At 45.3% G+C, this 15,591-nt stretch overlaps 1 protein-coding gene across 1 annotated transcript in view; it reads right to left on the reverse strand.

Moving 5' to 3' along the window:
- Positions 1 to 609: 609 nt before the first annotated feature.
- Positions 610 to 15,591, reverse strand: part of LOC142584166 (putative phospholipase A1 magnifin) — a 49,656-nt gene continuing 34,674 nt past the window's right edge. The window contains exons 6-7 of the mRNA XM_075694337.1: positions 10,378 to 10,569; positions 610 to 882 (exon numbers count right to left, since the gene is read on the reverse strand). Of these exons, the coding sequence (XP_075550452.1) occupies positions 626 to 882; positions 10,378 to 10,569 (449 nt within the window). The 3' untranslated portion in view covers positions 610 to 625. The remainder of the gene's footprint in view (positions 883 to 10,377; positions 10,570 to 15,591) is intronic.

A 15,591-nucleotide genomic window follows, 5' to 3' on the forward strand; every position in this document is an offset into this window, starting at 1 on the left:
GCCGAATCGACAACGCGTTTAGTTCGTAAGTGCCCTTTCCCATTTGCCGGCCGCCTTCGCTAATCATATGTCCAGCAGCAGGATTGTTTTCGTATCCTTATGCTGTGTTACCACAGTGCGTAAATTCGTTAGGTATTATTCGAGGGCGGTGGGGAAATTATACCGCAATAGCGTTGTTAAAGCGCAACATGCGGCACGATGGTATTGTATACTTTGTCCAGGGCCTCTTTCATCAAATATTTTTTCTTAGAACACGATACTTTCTTTCTCTGGCAGTATAATTCAAGAAAGGCTTAATTGGTTAGGGTTGCTGCTTCGGCATTCTTGTTTCAGGATGTAAAAAAAAAAAAGAGTGATTGACCGCAAAAAGGGCTACCCTGCGGCTAGCTGCGTTTTCGCTGGCAAGTGTGCAGTATAGGAAGGTGTGTCACAGAACGTAAGCTACCGTCGAGTAGAAGATGCCTGCTGGCGGGGTGTAGGTACAAGATGTAAGACCGGCGAAGCTGGTATCCCATGATGATATAACAGCGCTTGTCTTCGTCGCTTCTTTCTGTGCTCCGCATCAACTCTCGCGCTGGCTACGTCATCATAGTAAGCACAAACACGAAGTAACGGACAGCCGCCATCACTCCTCACGCTCTTTATTGCAGAAGTATCCGAGTGGGCCTGCACCCGTCGAGACCAGCTGGACACCGCGGCCGGGCGCCCGAGGGCTGAAGAAGCCCATCTCGCCGCGGTCACCTCCAGCGTCGGTGGGACCGCACTTCCCGCGCACAAAAGCTGCAAAGCCTGCTCTGCACGGCCGCGACACCATGCGACAGGCCTTGTTCACCAGTGACTCGAGGAACAGGATAGGGGCCCGGGCGTGGTCGCACAGAGCCGCTGTGGGGGTACAGTGCGCCGTGGTGTATGTACCGCTCAGTACGGCATGATTTCAAGACACTCGTATACGTGATAAGCGCCACATCAACGTAAATAATCGCGATTTATCGTTTAACACTGAAAATGTACCCACCAGCATCGAGGAGCACGAATTGACTCATCATGCGTGTTCTTTTTTCATTCTTTTTTTGCTATTTATAGGCTTCGACATCCCTAAGCTGAACAGTGGACTCTGAGGGACGCCGTAATGGATAGCTCCAGATAGACCACCTGTGATTCTCTAAAGTGCACTCAGAGAATGGCATACGAACATTTTTGTATTCTGTCTCCATCAGAATCGGACCGCCGAGACCGGGTAACGAACCTGTGACCTCGGGCACAACAGTAAAACGCTATAGCCATTCAATCGCCGCGGTTATTGCACTTGTTGCCTATCGTAGCTTAGCAGCCGACTGCCTCGGTGCGTGAGTTTGCGATGGTAGGTTCGTCCCTTCTTTCTTTCAGCGAAAATCGTATTCAGTGCTGACATGTCGGTGTAGCGGTAAAACTTTATGCACCTGATCAGACGTATCTCTCTCTGTTATGACGGAGTGGGAACGGACTGGCAAGAACGCTTGTGATGTCTGTTCTGATATCAAGGGAGTGCTATACGGCGCGATGTGCTTTCAGATGAAGAAAAAAGAGACCGCCTAACTTACAACTCTACAGAGAAGCCCTGAGGACGATTACCGGCTTTCTCAGACAGATATAAGTGACAAAAACATTTATTGGAGTCTAGAGGGAGACAGAATGGTGGATTAAGGGCGGTTCCGAATTATTCTTGATTTTTGTGAAGGATTCTTGATTTTTGTTAATGTGTACCCAGAGCAAGTATTCACGAAAAGCTATTTCCTGAAATGCTCGTACTCAGAAATCTTCTTGTATGTAAGAGCTGTTTGTAACTGGCCAGCTGCCTTCGCCAACGTTATGTCCTACATTACGATTGGCTGCCACTGTCTGCTTCTACATACGAACTGTCCTAGCGTAAAGACCCTTTTCTTTTTAAAGAAAGAAAGGGCTTTGTACTACAGGCATTCAGACTTATGCCGGAATAGATGCGAAATCTTATATCAGCCATGGATTATGTACTGCATGCGCAAAAAAGATTTGCACGGTTCTCTGTTCTTCTTGTTTATATATTGGATAGGACCCGCCGTGGTTGCTCAGTGGCTATGGTGCTGGGCTGCTGAGCACGAGGTCGCGGGATCGAATCCCGGCCACGGCGGCCGCATTTCGATGGGGGCGAAATGCGAAAACACCCGTGTGCTTAGATTTAGGTGCACGTTAAAGAACCCCAGGTGGTCAAAATTTCCGGAGTCCTCCACTACGGCGTGCCTCATAATCAGAAAGTGGTTTTGGCACGTAAAACCCCAAATATTATTATTATTATATTGGATAGAGAACGACAAGAAAGAAAGGAAAAAAGAGTGTCTCGAAAGAAGCGCCCGCCCCGACTGCGAGTAACTAAAATTTTAATCGCAATTATTCTGGAGCAACATGTGGACGGTTGCACATCATCAGCAGCAGCAATTATTAAGATCTGTGAATTGGGGGGGAGGGGGGGAGGTGAGAGTATGAAGAAGTTCATGAATTGTCACGAATTCAAAGTAACACCTCTCGGGAAGTTTGAAAGGGAAAGTTACAAGAGAAGTAAAAGCAGGGTGAGAATGAATACTCTGGAAAAGTTGACCTGTGAGGTAATTGGGGGAATCACAAGAAGTTATGAAATGTGGGTAATCCCATCGCACTGCAGGGATCACAGAACTAATAAAACAAGAATTGTATGAAATTCCGGAGGCTAAATTGGAATTGAAATTCGTAAAAATATGCGCGCCATTGTTCTTTATTAATGGTGACATTTTTCAAGTCTTTGAGTCATTTATGGCAGCCACAAAAATTGACGAGCTACGTAGTACATTGCCTGCTAAATGACTTTATTAAGGGTTAAAATTATTAAATTATATCGCTGCATATAAGCAGGGGAACGAGAATTTTCAACTAAAGCTATGCTCAGAGGGGCGCAGTTGAATCGGTCTATGAGCCTATGTGGGCAATAAAAGCTGTTTTTGATATCTTGAACATTCATTTGAGCATGTTAACCAGAGCGGCGTGCACTCAGCAGCGCGAAGGAGAGATCACGTGAGCAGCATGTGTCGCGAGACCTAAATAATGTTCAAATGTGCCGCGCGTCACTGCGGTCTCCCTGTTCTTTGGCGTGAAAATCTGTCAGCCTCGCTTGTCTTTCATCAGTGATATTATATTACTGAGAACATGGTCGCTGGTTCGACTTCCGGGCGTGGCGGCCCCATTCCGATGGAGCAGATTGAAAAAAAAAAACGCAGAAAAAAAAGACCTTCTCTTGTATTGTGTTTTGGGTGCACGTTGAAGGGACTGAAAGCCAATTTCTATGGTAACCCTTACTGTAGTGCAGCGCAAGCTGTGTGTGTTCTAACTGTACAGTAGTAGCGTAGAAAACACCGTGGAAAATTATTTACCAGAATTTTCCGATCTGTATTGAGTATGTAGTCAGTGCTTAAAGGGGGGGGGGGGTGCGGTCCCCTCCATCCTCTATTTTTTGAGACGGGGTTGTGTCTCCCTGCATCCCCCCCCACCCCCCCACCCCATCGGCAGGTCAACTGTAGTACTGCGGTACCCATTCAACAAACGCTGGAGGCGATTTTTATTACCATTAGTGCCTCGTGCGGGGCAATTCTAACTCTAATTCTTCCATTACCGATTTAATCGCGATTAATCGCTTGATGTGCCATAAGTAAAAAACACCAAAGTAGATGTCGTTTTACTGCTGCATGCGTTTCCTCGAGGCACTGCAGATGACGGTCACCATCCTTGTTCGACTGAGATTCTTGGCACAGCATACTGTTTCATGAACCACCTGAGCGTGAAGCTACCTGATCGTGAATTATCAAGGTTCACCTTGGTTTCTTTAGATTACCGCTTAATTTTCATTCATTTAGTTGTACACTATGAGTGCTATGTTATACCGAAGACGCTTGAATTTTGTCCACTTTTGTAGGTAACTAGGTGTGAAACCATAAAATATATTGTTGCAGGGCCTCAGGTTGTCATAAAACCCAATATCAGAAGGAGTGCCATTTTTGTATTCCCAGTGCGTATGCTTTTTCTTCTGTTTATGTGTTAAATATATATATATATATATATATATATATATATATATATATATATATATATATATATATACTCACACAAATTCATGCAAGCTCAGTACAGAAAAAAGAAAAAGGAATTCAGAGGAGGACATAGACAGGGGTGAGAGCAGGATTATAAGGTAATACAATCATTAAGTACAAGTAAGTACAAGTAATTTCCTCTCTGTTTTCCTTGGTGTCTTTGTTGGCTTCTCATAATACGAGTAAGAAAAATTGGGCCCCTCGGTTCCCTTTCTTCTCCTTCATTACATAACGAGGGTCTCGAATCCGGTAACAATGATGCCTTCAGGTAGCATGTGTGGGTTTATTGACCAGTTCATCGACCTGCCTTCACCCGCAAAGATCACGTAATCGTGACGCCTGCGGCTTAAAGGATGTTCCACATCCGCCGCCAAGGTTTGTGAGTGGTGGCTCTGGCTAACGCTCCGAAGGTTAGTTCTAATAGTAAAACATAAACACCCCAGAAAGGGAATGAGAAAACGGCGCTGTGGCAGCTCAGTTCGTAAGAGCATCGCAGACGTAATGTGAAGACATGGGATCGTTCCCCACCCGCGGCCGGTTATCTTTTGATCCATTTTCATCTCCATTAATTTAGCATTTGTTTAATTGAATTAGCAAGTTTAATTGAATTAGGAAGTAGAAGTAATTTCCCTTGTGTTGTCCTTGGTGTCTTTTGTTGCTGGCTTCTCATGATATGATTGATACAAAGCGGGTCTCTCGGTTCTCTTTCTTCTCGTTCACACACACACACACACACACACACACACGCACACACACACACACACACACACACACACACACACACACACACACACACACACACACACACACGCACACGCACACGCACACACACACACACACACACACACACACACACACACACACACGCACGCACACACACACGCACGCACGCACGCACGCACGCACGCACGCACGCACGCACGCACGCACGCACGCACATATAGTAACGAAGAAAAGAGACGTTAGTGGGTTCAGCGCTACTGGATCGAAACTCTAGTGGGTCGAGCGCTCTTGCTCGGCAACGGCTCTCGTGCTGGGAAGCTGCCACTGTCCTGACCGTTGACGTTGCGCTTCTCCGAGCTGTGCCAAATAAACATCTTTAGAATCGATGGAGATGCGGGGTCTTTTGACATCAGCTGGTAACCGCTGGGCCATCGGTTGCAGTCGATCACATCACACGATACGCCGAAACGGCCGCCATCCGGGCAGCTACAGTGCGCGACGTTGCCACATTCCTGCTTCGCCGATTCATTCTGCGGCAGGGTCCACCTCAAGAACTGCTCAGCGATCGCGGACGCGTCTTCTTGCAGGAACTAGTTGAACCCATTCTCGAAGAGTGCCACGTTGTTCATCGCACAACTACGGCGTACCACCCTCAAACGAATGCCCTCACAGAAGACTTCAACAGTACGCTCGGCGACATGCTTTCAATGTACGTACGTCACCTCCGACCACACGAACTGGGACGCCATCCAACCCTTCGTAATCTGCGCGTATAACACCGCTACGCAGACCACCACTGGATTTTCACCCTATTTCTTGTTGTATGGTCGGAACCCTTCGCCCACCATCGACACAATTCTTCCGTACCGGCCGGATGCATCCGAGTGCGTGCCTATTTCTGACACGGTCAGACATGCAGAAGAGTGCCGCGACCTTGCTCGGGCCTTTACTTCGTATGATAAAGAGCGCCAGAGGAGCATTCGCGGTGATGCCACTGCCACGGTCACCTTCGATCCGGGAGCGCTCGTGTTGCTCCCTTTCACTGCCCCTTGCCTCTCTTCAAAACTGGTTCCGAAGTATGAAGGCCCTTATCGTATCCTCGAACGCGCATCTCCTGTAATCTATGCAATAGAACCAGTTCAGCCATCTTCAGACAATTGTCGCCGGGGACGAGAAATTGTCCATGTCGACCTTCTAAAGCCTTACTACGACCCCCTCATCGCGACGAGCTGTTAGGTCGCCGGTCGGCTTCCTTATCGCTCCCGGGGGCGATTGTAACGAAGAAAAGAGACGCTAGTGGGTTCAGCGCTACTGGATCAAAACGCTAGTCGGTCGAGCGCTCTTGCTCGGCAGAGGCTCTCGTGCTGGGAAGCTGCCACTGTCCTGACCGTTGACGTTGCGCTGCTCCGAGCTCTGCTAAATAAAAAAAAAATAATAAATTATCGGGTTTTACGTGCCAAACCCACTTTCTGGTTATGAGGCACGCCGTAGTGGGGCACTCCGGAAATTTGGACCACCTGGGGTTCCTTAACGTGCACATATATCTAAGTACACGGGCGGGTGTTTTCGCATTGCGCCCCCATCGAAATGATGCCGCTGTGGCCGGGATTCGATCCCACGACCTCGTGCTCAGCAGCCCAACACCATAGCCACTGAGCAACCACGGCGGGTTCGGCCACATAAACACCTTTATATATATATATATATATATATATATATATATATATATATATATATATATATATATATATATATATATATATCCAAGAATACAAGCAAATAGGGAAAGGATGGGTATGTTACTGAGGGTAATCCCGACATTTTTCCTATTTTCTACGTGCTTCCATTCTTTGACCTGTTCCTCCTCGGCAAGTCAACTGCTGCACCCATTCGACATGCGCTGAAGGTGAATTTGTCACCAGTAGTGCCTTGTGCGGGGCCATTCTAACTCTCCATTTTTTTGTGTGATAATGATGTAATCGCGATTAATCGATTGCATAATGTGGTCGGAGGGAATGTCCTCTGCTATTCCTTGACCTATTTCACGGCTGCATCATGTAATTCGAAGCTTCCCTAACATATATATATATATATATATATATATATATATATATATATATATATATATATATATATATATATATATATATATATATATATATATATATATATATATATATATATATATATATATACGAGCCTTTGTGAGTGTGCGCTATACTGGTCGCCGCCTTATGAGGATGAGGGCTTCGCCTTCACTGCAGGGAGATTTTAAGCCCTGGATGTAGCCGTGCTAAAGTAACATGCTGGAAACCGCGATAGGTAGCGATTATGCGCCGGCACTGGTGGAAAGCGCAGACGACAACTGCCACTGTAGTTGCAAGAATGCAATATTTTGCTTATCAATGTTCGTGCGGTTCATGTTTTATGAAGCATTGAATTATTTTTGCAGTAAATTGTCCAAAATAAGTGTCCAAATGTACGCCCCAGCGACGGCTCCCTCCAAGTAACACAACTGATCTGATCCTGAAGGCCATGCTTTTGCTGGCTGCATGCGCCAGGACTTTTTTTTTTTTTTAGCCAAGGCAAGCTAAGTGCTAGGATATGCCAGCAGTGCTATTATTGCAGTGCTGGCACCCACTCAAGGTACGATTCGTCGATGGCCTTTTGTAACTCGCAGAGGCTACAGAACTCGGGGTACACGCAAACTCGCTCGCGTACAACAGCCCTCATGTGCACCACGATACATTGAACAGCTCTGCCCGCTCTTCCGCACTACTCATTACCACGAGGGCAGCGTCGCTCGTTAGCGGGCACTTTTTTTGCTTCATAATACGCATAGAGTAAAGCGCGAAATGGTAATAATATACGAACTGAAATTTTAACCAATAAGCCTTCTGTAATTAATAACAGCCTACTTAGGCACAGTAATCTCATGTACCACATCCGAAGTACCAAGAACTCGCCGCCAGGCCACACCACTTGCTGGTTTTTCGAGACTTTCTTGGCCAATTTTAACTTATAATTCCTACTTAAATCGCAAAGGGCGTGCTGGATTCTATCACTATAAATCATCGTCCATTTCATTTCCATGAACACCCCACAACGCATTGTGACCGGTTGTCAGTCCCTTTGAATAAACACGTGTGGTTGTAATTAATTCATAGCTCCCCACTGTGAACGTTTCTCACAAGCCTGTGAGTTGTTCTGGGACGCTAAACCCCATAATTTAATCAATGAATCGTCAAAGCTGTAGACGACTGCTGGGGAAGTTCTTTGTCTAGTTAGCTTATTTCAAACAAGCAAATTAATATAGGTCGCCAAATGAAATTCGCTTAAACAAGTCAGAAGGCGCACGTTCGAGCAAATATCTCACACACTAAAGAAGTGGATTTGCTCATGTAAAAACCACTTCAGTGACGCGATGTTGCAATACAAACTCCTATAGCTACGTCCAGGAGCCAGTTGTGGCAATGCTGGACATTCAGTCAAATATTTTTGCAAGGTTTTAGTGAAAAGAACGTGCTTTAAGAAGAAAACATTGAGTACGTAGCCTTCTTGTATATAGAAAGACAGTTGCAATGTCTAATCTGTGCTCTGTAACCTCCCTGTGTTTTCTTTGCCTTCCTCTCTCGTGCTTTTAATGTAATTATAGGGGAGGACTAAAGGCAACGTAGCCTACTCCATGAAAGCGAAAAAGACAGCAGTACGCGACAGCCAGCGGACCAGCGAGTTGAGTGGTTGTGGAGCGCAAACTTATGCTGAGTGTACCGATTACATCTTGGAGCTTAACTCTGGAAGTCATCACCAGGAAATTATCTGATTGTGCTGGTAGACAAACATTGCATTTCTCTTTTTTACAGGCAATAAAGGTGAAACCTCGTCTTGTGTCACACAAGCCCTCTGTTCTCATTGGCATCCACAAAAGAATTTTGGTCGTATTTCAGGTTTACGGTTGTGCATGTCTTTCCTGACAATCAGCGGGTGCTAGTGGGTTGGATTCCAAAGCACTGTAATCTCTATTACAGTTATCAAAGACCTGTGCATTGACTGCATCTACAATAGCTTGCAAGTTGCAGAAATTAACTGATTATAATTTTATCTATATTTCACTAAAAATGTACTTGGTTTCAGTTGTTATCCATGGCAGCCTGAAAAAGTAATAGAGCAATCAGAAAAAAAAAGTTATTTGATTACGTCGATGTTACATTCCTTTCGACATTTTGTTTAAGCATTTTTTATGTGTTGTGTATTGCCTTTTACAGTCACTTTTTAACAATATTATATTTATAGAGTATACGTTAACGGTGTTCTTATTTTTGTTTCTGAATGCATTGCTATTGGGTATATTTATAACTGTGAACATTGTCGATATACGTACACACTAGCTTTGCGTTCTGTATTTCACATTTTGCTGCGTCACCATGCCATAATGGTGATAGTGGAGTATTCCCTAACTTATTACCTTTTTTTTATATCCTCTGCCTTTGTGAAAGTTACAAGAAAAAAAAGATATCGCGCGCATAGCCTGACAAGTCTTAGCATGATTTTATTGTTTGCTTTTACACGATGAAAACGCTTCTTTAGATCTTTGGCGCCATGTTCACAAGCACGTGAGTTGTACGGATTTTCTCACTGAATGATGTAACACAGTAACATAACAAGTGACTACTAAAATGTTGATCGAATGGCCATCACTCGGTTCCTAGTAAATGTAATTGACCAGTTTCAAAATTATGAATGAACGTAATCGATTGAAAGTAATAACTCGTAACCCTGTGATCTGAACCGACTCCTATCGAACCGAAATCCTATTCCTTCCAACCCAACGCACTTGACTCCCCCTTCCCTGTCATCACATGGCTGGGTTGTCCCGTTGCCATGACTACGACGGTTAGTAGTGGAAACGATAACGCCTATAGAAGAGTTTTTGCCCGCAGTACACTCTCTGCGCTCAAAATGAAACTTGATCAAGCCGTATTCCTCGTAACTACGGTGAGCTACTTATTCTTACGAGGTGAGGGGACCTACTTTAAGGAGCTCCTTGGACAGCTTGGGGAGTTGGTGGCTGAAATTATGCCCGAAAGGGGCGTAGTAGCCTTTGTTCAAGTGCAAGACAGAGTTGTTTGCAAATGAAACGTTCTTCATAACACTGCTTTAACCGGTGCGAAGTTTAGCCGATGGTTACTATCGCGATTTAACAGTAACGTACAAGTGGAAGCAAACGCAACCTGCGTTGTACACTTATGAGATCGAAGCGCGTTGACGCTCGGACTTTTTCGATATTGAGGGCGTACTAAACTTACGGGTTTCTGTGCCACATAATTATTCGTGTGAACGGCGTACTGCGTCTGAATTTTCGTTTAGAGAAGTGTTATTGGTTATCACAGGACTGTGTTGCGTTGCTTTTGTTCGTACTTGAACAAAACCATCTAACGGAGCTCTGCGGTAGCGCATTTATAAAAATGTTCTAAACTTCTGCTTAGAGTTTCCAGCCCGCGGTAACACTTTGCAGGAGACTCACAGCCGTAACATCCGGGTTGGTTCTTGGCACCGTTCACATAAAAGTCCACGTGGCCTGTTGGCCTGAGCAGCCCCAGTTGCCAGGGCTGATGCTCGTAGCCGCCGCTAGTGTGGATGACATCTACGAAGGCCGCGTCCTCAGGGCATACGCACACGTCGGTGTCGTTGAACAACGGGCCCGCTGGGTCCAGTGCTGGGCCGAGGTGAGTTGGGGTTAGTAAAGCTTGAGAATGATGGGCGCTATGACGTCAAGATATTCCAAACGGTTTCTATTCCATTTCTGCAATCAGTCGTCCACGATTGGTCAAAAATGTTTTGGGCCGCCCCCACTTCTGTTGTCTGTCACGCGACTCTGCGAAAACAGCGAAAACTTCCCATCTCATATGACGTATACACACTCATTAAGTATGCCTAAATCAAACAAAAGAAAAACTTTTTCGATCCTGTGCCTTTTTCTCCATTAGCTTTCCGCGATTGGTCAAAATCTTTTCTGGCTGCTCCCAATTCTCATGTCTGTCATGTGACGTCACAAAACCGCTAAAGCTTACCACGTCAATGTGACGTGTACGAATTAAAGATGTATTAATATGCACAACAAAGCTGAAACTGATTCCGAAAGGAATAGAGGATTTCTACTCGACGATCGCTCTGGCACTAGCTACACGGAGGTTCGCGAGAGAGCGGATTTATTTGGGTATAATAAAAAATTGTGTGGCAATATAACGTTATCGAGCCCTTTCTGAACGTATACGGCATCTCCCTGCCAACTCTAGTGCGCTAAGAATCCGTTTTAGCAGCAATTTTACCCTTTAGTTGCGAGCCACAATAATTTTCGACCAGCCACCGCAAGCTAAGCAAGGGGAAACGGGCCAATCGCAGACGCCGGCACCACCCTCCTGGTCAGATTATCTACTTTTACTGCGCTAGCTCGGCACCACCAACACCCTCTCCACTTCTGCGTGCTCCTCGCCTCTTATCAGTCAATTATATAACAAATACCTATAGAGGTAGGTAATGCTATTCGCTTTGAAATCGAACAAAAGTGATATCTTAAAATGAGGAACGCGTTTGATTAGGGTGGTGCAAACGATGCTGCCCGATCCTTGCGTTGGCGGTTACGTAAATTTGACATCAATAGATTGGAATGGAAACAGATTAGAATAGTTGTACCTTATAGGGCCCCAGAAATGAGGTGGTGATGATGATGATTTATGATGGCATCGCCTTTAAATCGGTTGAGATGGCGACAGTCACCCAACCTTTGTCAGCTAGCAATCTGCTTAGTCACCCTGCAAAAGTTAGAGACTAAGTGTGCGATTTGGCACTACTTTACTGGCCTTACCCCAGCTCCGCCGGTGTTTGCGATGGCAGAGCCAAGCATAATTTTTAAAGTTGGTTTTAAGCCAGAATGACAAAGTTTATGCGGATCCATATACTGCCCACTCTTGTTATGTTGGCTAAATTGCCACGCTTCCAGCAGCCGTACACATTAGCGCAAGACTAGTCTGTTTTAATTTAGCTGCGGCGGTCGCATGTCGATTGGGGCAAAATATATAGAAACGCTCGGGTGCTTAGATTTACCATCATGTTCTACTGGGCACATTTACATATCGACGTAGCAGGCAACGAGGCCGCTGACAGTCTGGCGCGCAAAGCGCTACAGTTCAAGCCCATGAAGAAGGGTCCCCCCGGACGCAGAAAGAGATGTGAAGAAGGCCAGCTTAAGACACTTCCATTTGTTGAGGTATCCATCGCATCAACCTTGTGTGATTAAAGGACTAAACGGAACTGATGCCGCTCTCCTTTACGGCATCCGCACAGGCTCATCGCAAACTGCAGCTTGGCGGTGCAAGACAGGACTTGGCCCATCATCGTCGTGCGTGCATTGTCAAGCTCTTGGTGACACATTGTATACTAAAGTGTCCGGGATTTGAAGCAGAACGTAAGAAATTAATAGATGGACTAAAGCGCTAGACGGCACCACACTCAGATTCAAGTTGCCTTTTGTTCCCGCGACGACATTGTATGTTTAGAAGGGAGGTGTTTCACCTTCTCCTAAAGTTCCTCCGTGATACAGGGTTAGGAAGTGAGTGGTGAGCTCTATGGCTCGTCGGGGTTCGGAAAGCGCGCAAGATATTGGGCTCCCAGCTAACTTGTTTCTGGAGACTGTACCGCGGTTGAAGGTGGCGTTCAGGCGGAGCAATTGCCGGCAACTTTTGCAAGGCTAAGTCCGCCTGCTTCAAGCAACACCCCTTCTCCTTACTCCTCCTCCTAGATTTAGGAGCACGTTAAAATACCTCAGGTCCCGTCCCATGTTTCCATATCTTAAATACTAACAATATAAAAAAAAGCCGCAGTTGCGCCCAAAACGCGAAGCATCGATTGCGATAGCAAATTATTAGACAGATATGGAGGCAAGGATAGTAGTTCCATCGCTCTTATAAACTTGTGAACATTCGCTTACTAACTAAATTAACAAGCATGGCGTCACGCGTGCACAGGAAAACATGAACGCATGTTCCTTGTTGACCGCGCGCACTCGCTGTTAAAACGCTGGATTGAGGAAGCGCGACAACAGCAGCGAGCGAATTGACCTTAGTGCTGCCTCTCGCTTCACCGATAAGGGGCGAGAACAAACGAAGCTATCAGCACTCGGCAACCTCTGTCCTCATCGCAGCTCGCTTTCACGGTAGGCTCTGCGCGGCCGCGCTTTACGCCGCGGCCACCAGAGTAGAACGCCTCCCCCTCCCTCCCCCCTCCTCGTGCCGTGCGCGTGATGGAAGACGGTGCGCTACCTGCCCGCTTTCCTCCCTTGCGTGCGCGATATTGAACCACCATCGTTGGCTCATCCTCGCACACTTTCACTCGAACATACACCATACGGCGCGCGGCCACGATTTGCTGCAGAAGGACTGAAAAGCGGGCGAGTTGGGATCTGTCCATTCTTGGGCAGCGGTCAAACAAACGAAACACGAGATAGAATACAGGACAAGCGCTGGTCTAACAAATTTATTTATTGGTTTATTTATTTAGAAAACACCTTACAGGCCCTATCGGGCATTGAATTAAGGGGGCAATGTAACAAAGAACTGTTAAGTACAATGAAACAACTCAAAAATAAATCTAAATAACAAAACAAAGCACAGCATGCTTCAAGCATAGCAGATATATAAGAAGAAGGAGCTTATGTAAAAAGCACGCACAGGCGTTCACGAAATATTTTACGATCAGTTATCGAGACGATATCATCGGGAAGACAATTCCAGTGGGATAAGGCACGAGGTACAGCAGATAAATTGAAAGCAGTGGTTTTACCGAAAATGCACTTGAAGCTAAAATGATTATGTAATCTTGAAGACGCACGGGCGGGGGTTTCGAAGGGTAATATGCATGGCTTATCGGAATGAAGATATTTGTGAAATAAACAGAGCCAATCAACCTTGCGGCGGATGCCTAGGCGCTGTAAAGAAATATCGAGCTTGATCTGCGTTATACTGGACTTTCGATCAAAATTCCGAGTTATATATCGGGCAGCTCTGTTCTGGATGCGTTCCAGCATGGTTATTAAATATTCTTGGTATGGTGACCATACAGCGGATGCAAATTCTAATTGCGGGCGTACGAACGTCACGTATGCTAATTTACGCACGTCAGCAGATAACTTTTGCAAGTTGTGTCTCAGAAAGCCAAGCGTTTTAGATGCAATTGCGCAAATTATAGTGATATGCGAAGACCAAGAAAAGTTACTAGTGAGGTTTACACCAAGGTATTTGTAAGTAGTGGTACGTGACAGATTCGTGTTAATTATGGTGTATGTGAATATGGAGCTAGTGCGCTTGCGTGAGAATGATATATTATTACATTTGGAAGGGTTAAGAGACAATTTCCATATGTTACACCAGTCGGTAATAATGTGAAGGTCATGCTGCAAGGCGGTATGATCGTTAATGGAATTAATTGGTCGGTAAACAACGCAATCGTCGGCAAACAGTCGTACGCAAAGGAAGTGTTTGAAGGTAGATCGTTAATAAATATTAGGAAAAGCAGAGGCCCCAACACACTCCACTGTGGTACGCCAGACGTGGCCTCAGTGATAGAAGAAGGACAATCGTTAACAACGGTAAATTGGCGACGAAGCGATAAGAAGTTTCTAAGACAAGAAAGGGTTAGTGAGTCGATACCTAGATGAGATATTTTAGAAATGAGCCGACAGTGGGCAACGCGATCGAATGCTTTTGAGAAATCCAGGAAAATGGCGTCTATTTGTTGACTGTTGTTCATACTGCTGTGTGGATCGGTGGTAAACTCCAGTAACTGTGTTTGACAAGATAGACCATTCCTGAAGCCATGCTGTTTCCGAAAGAAAAAGTTATTTTTGTCTAGGTGCGAGTAAATGTGCCAGGCGATTATGTGTTCAAGTAGTTTGCATGACACGGATGTTAGCGATATTGGGCGATAGTTCAGGCCTATGTCTATCTCCAGTTTTGAAAATGGGGACAATCGTCGCGATCTTCCAGTCAAAGGGCAAGACACCAGGCGACAAGGACTGCTTGAATATATGATGCAGAATGACACTTGAAATAGATACTGTGTTTTTTAATAGCTTAGTGTTAATATTGTCAATGCCACAGGCCGATGCTGCTTTAAGTTCGTTAATGAGGCTAACAATGCCTTCAATTGAGATATTTATGGGTGCCATAAATGGGTAATCGTAATCCGTAACCACTGTGATCTGAATGGTCTTCCCTTGTAAAAACAGAAGAAAAATATGCATTAAATAGCGATTAACATTCCCCGTCTGAAAGAGGTTGTTGTTTGTCGTCTAGCAGGGAAATATCGGACGTGTGACCGGGTGTTAACGTTTGCCAAAATTTTCTCGCATTAGTCTTCAGGAGAGAAGGTAAGTCGTGAGCGAAGTACTTGTCTTTAGAAGTGCGTAAGGCTAAAGTGTATTCACTAAGGAAACGTTTGTACTTGCTCCATGAGGACTCGCTTGCACGGTTTAGAGCATTGCGGTACAGACGTTTCTTTTTATTACGTAGTGTTCGAAGTTTTTTATTGAACCATGGTTTAGACTTGTCGTTGGCTGCCGAAACGAACGGAATATATTTGTCTGCAAGAGCGAGTAATTTGTCTTTGTAAAGTATCCAGTTTTTGTTAACGGAACGTTGGGAAAAAGACGGCAAGAATGAGTCACTGAGAAATAACTGAACTT

The sequence above is a fragment of the Dermacentor variabilis genome, chromosome 1, assembly GCF_050947875.1.
Source record: "Dermacentor variabilis isolate Ectoservices chromosome 1, ASM5094787v1, whole genome shotgun sequence".
Taxonomy (NCBI): Eukaryota; Metazoa; Arthropoda; class Arachnida; order Ixodida; family Ixodidae; genus Dermacentor; species Dermacentor variabilis.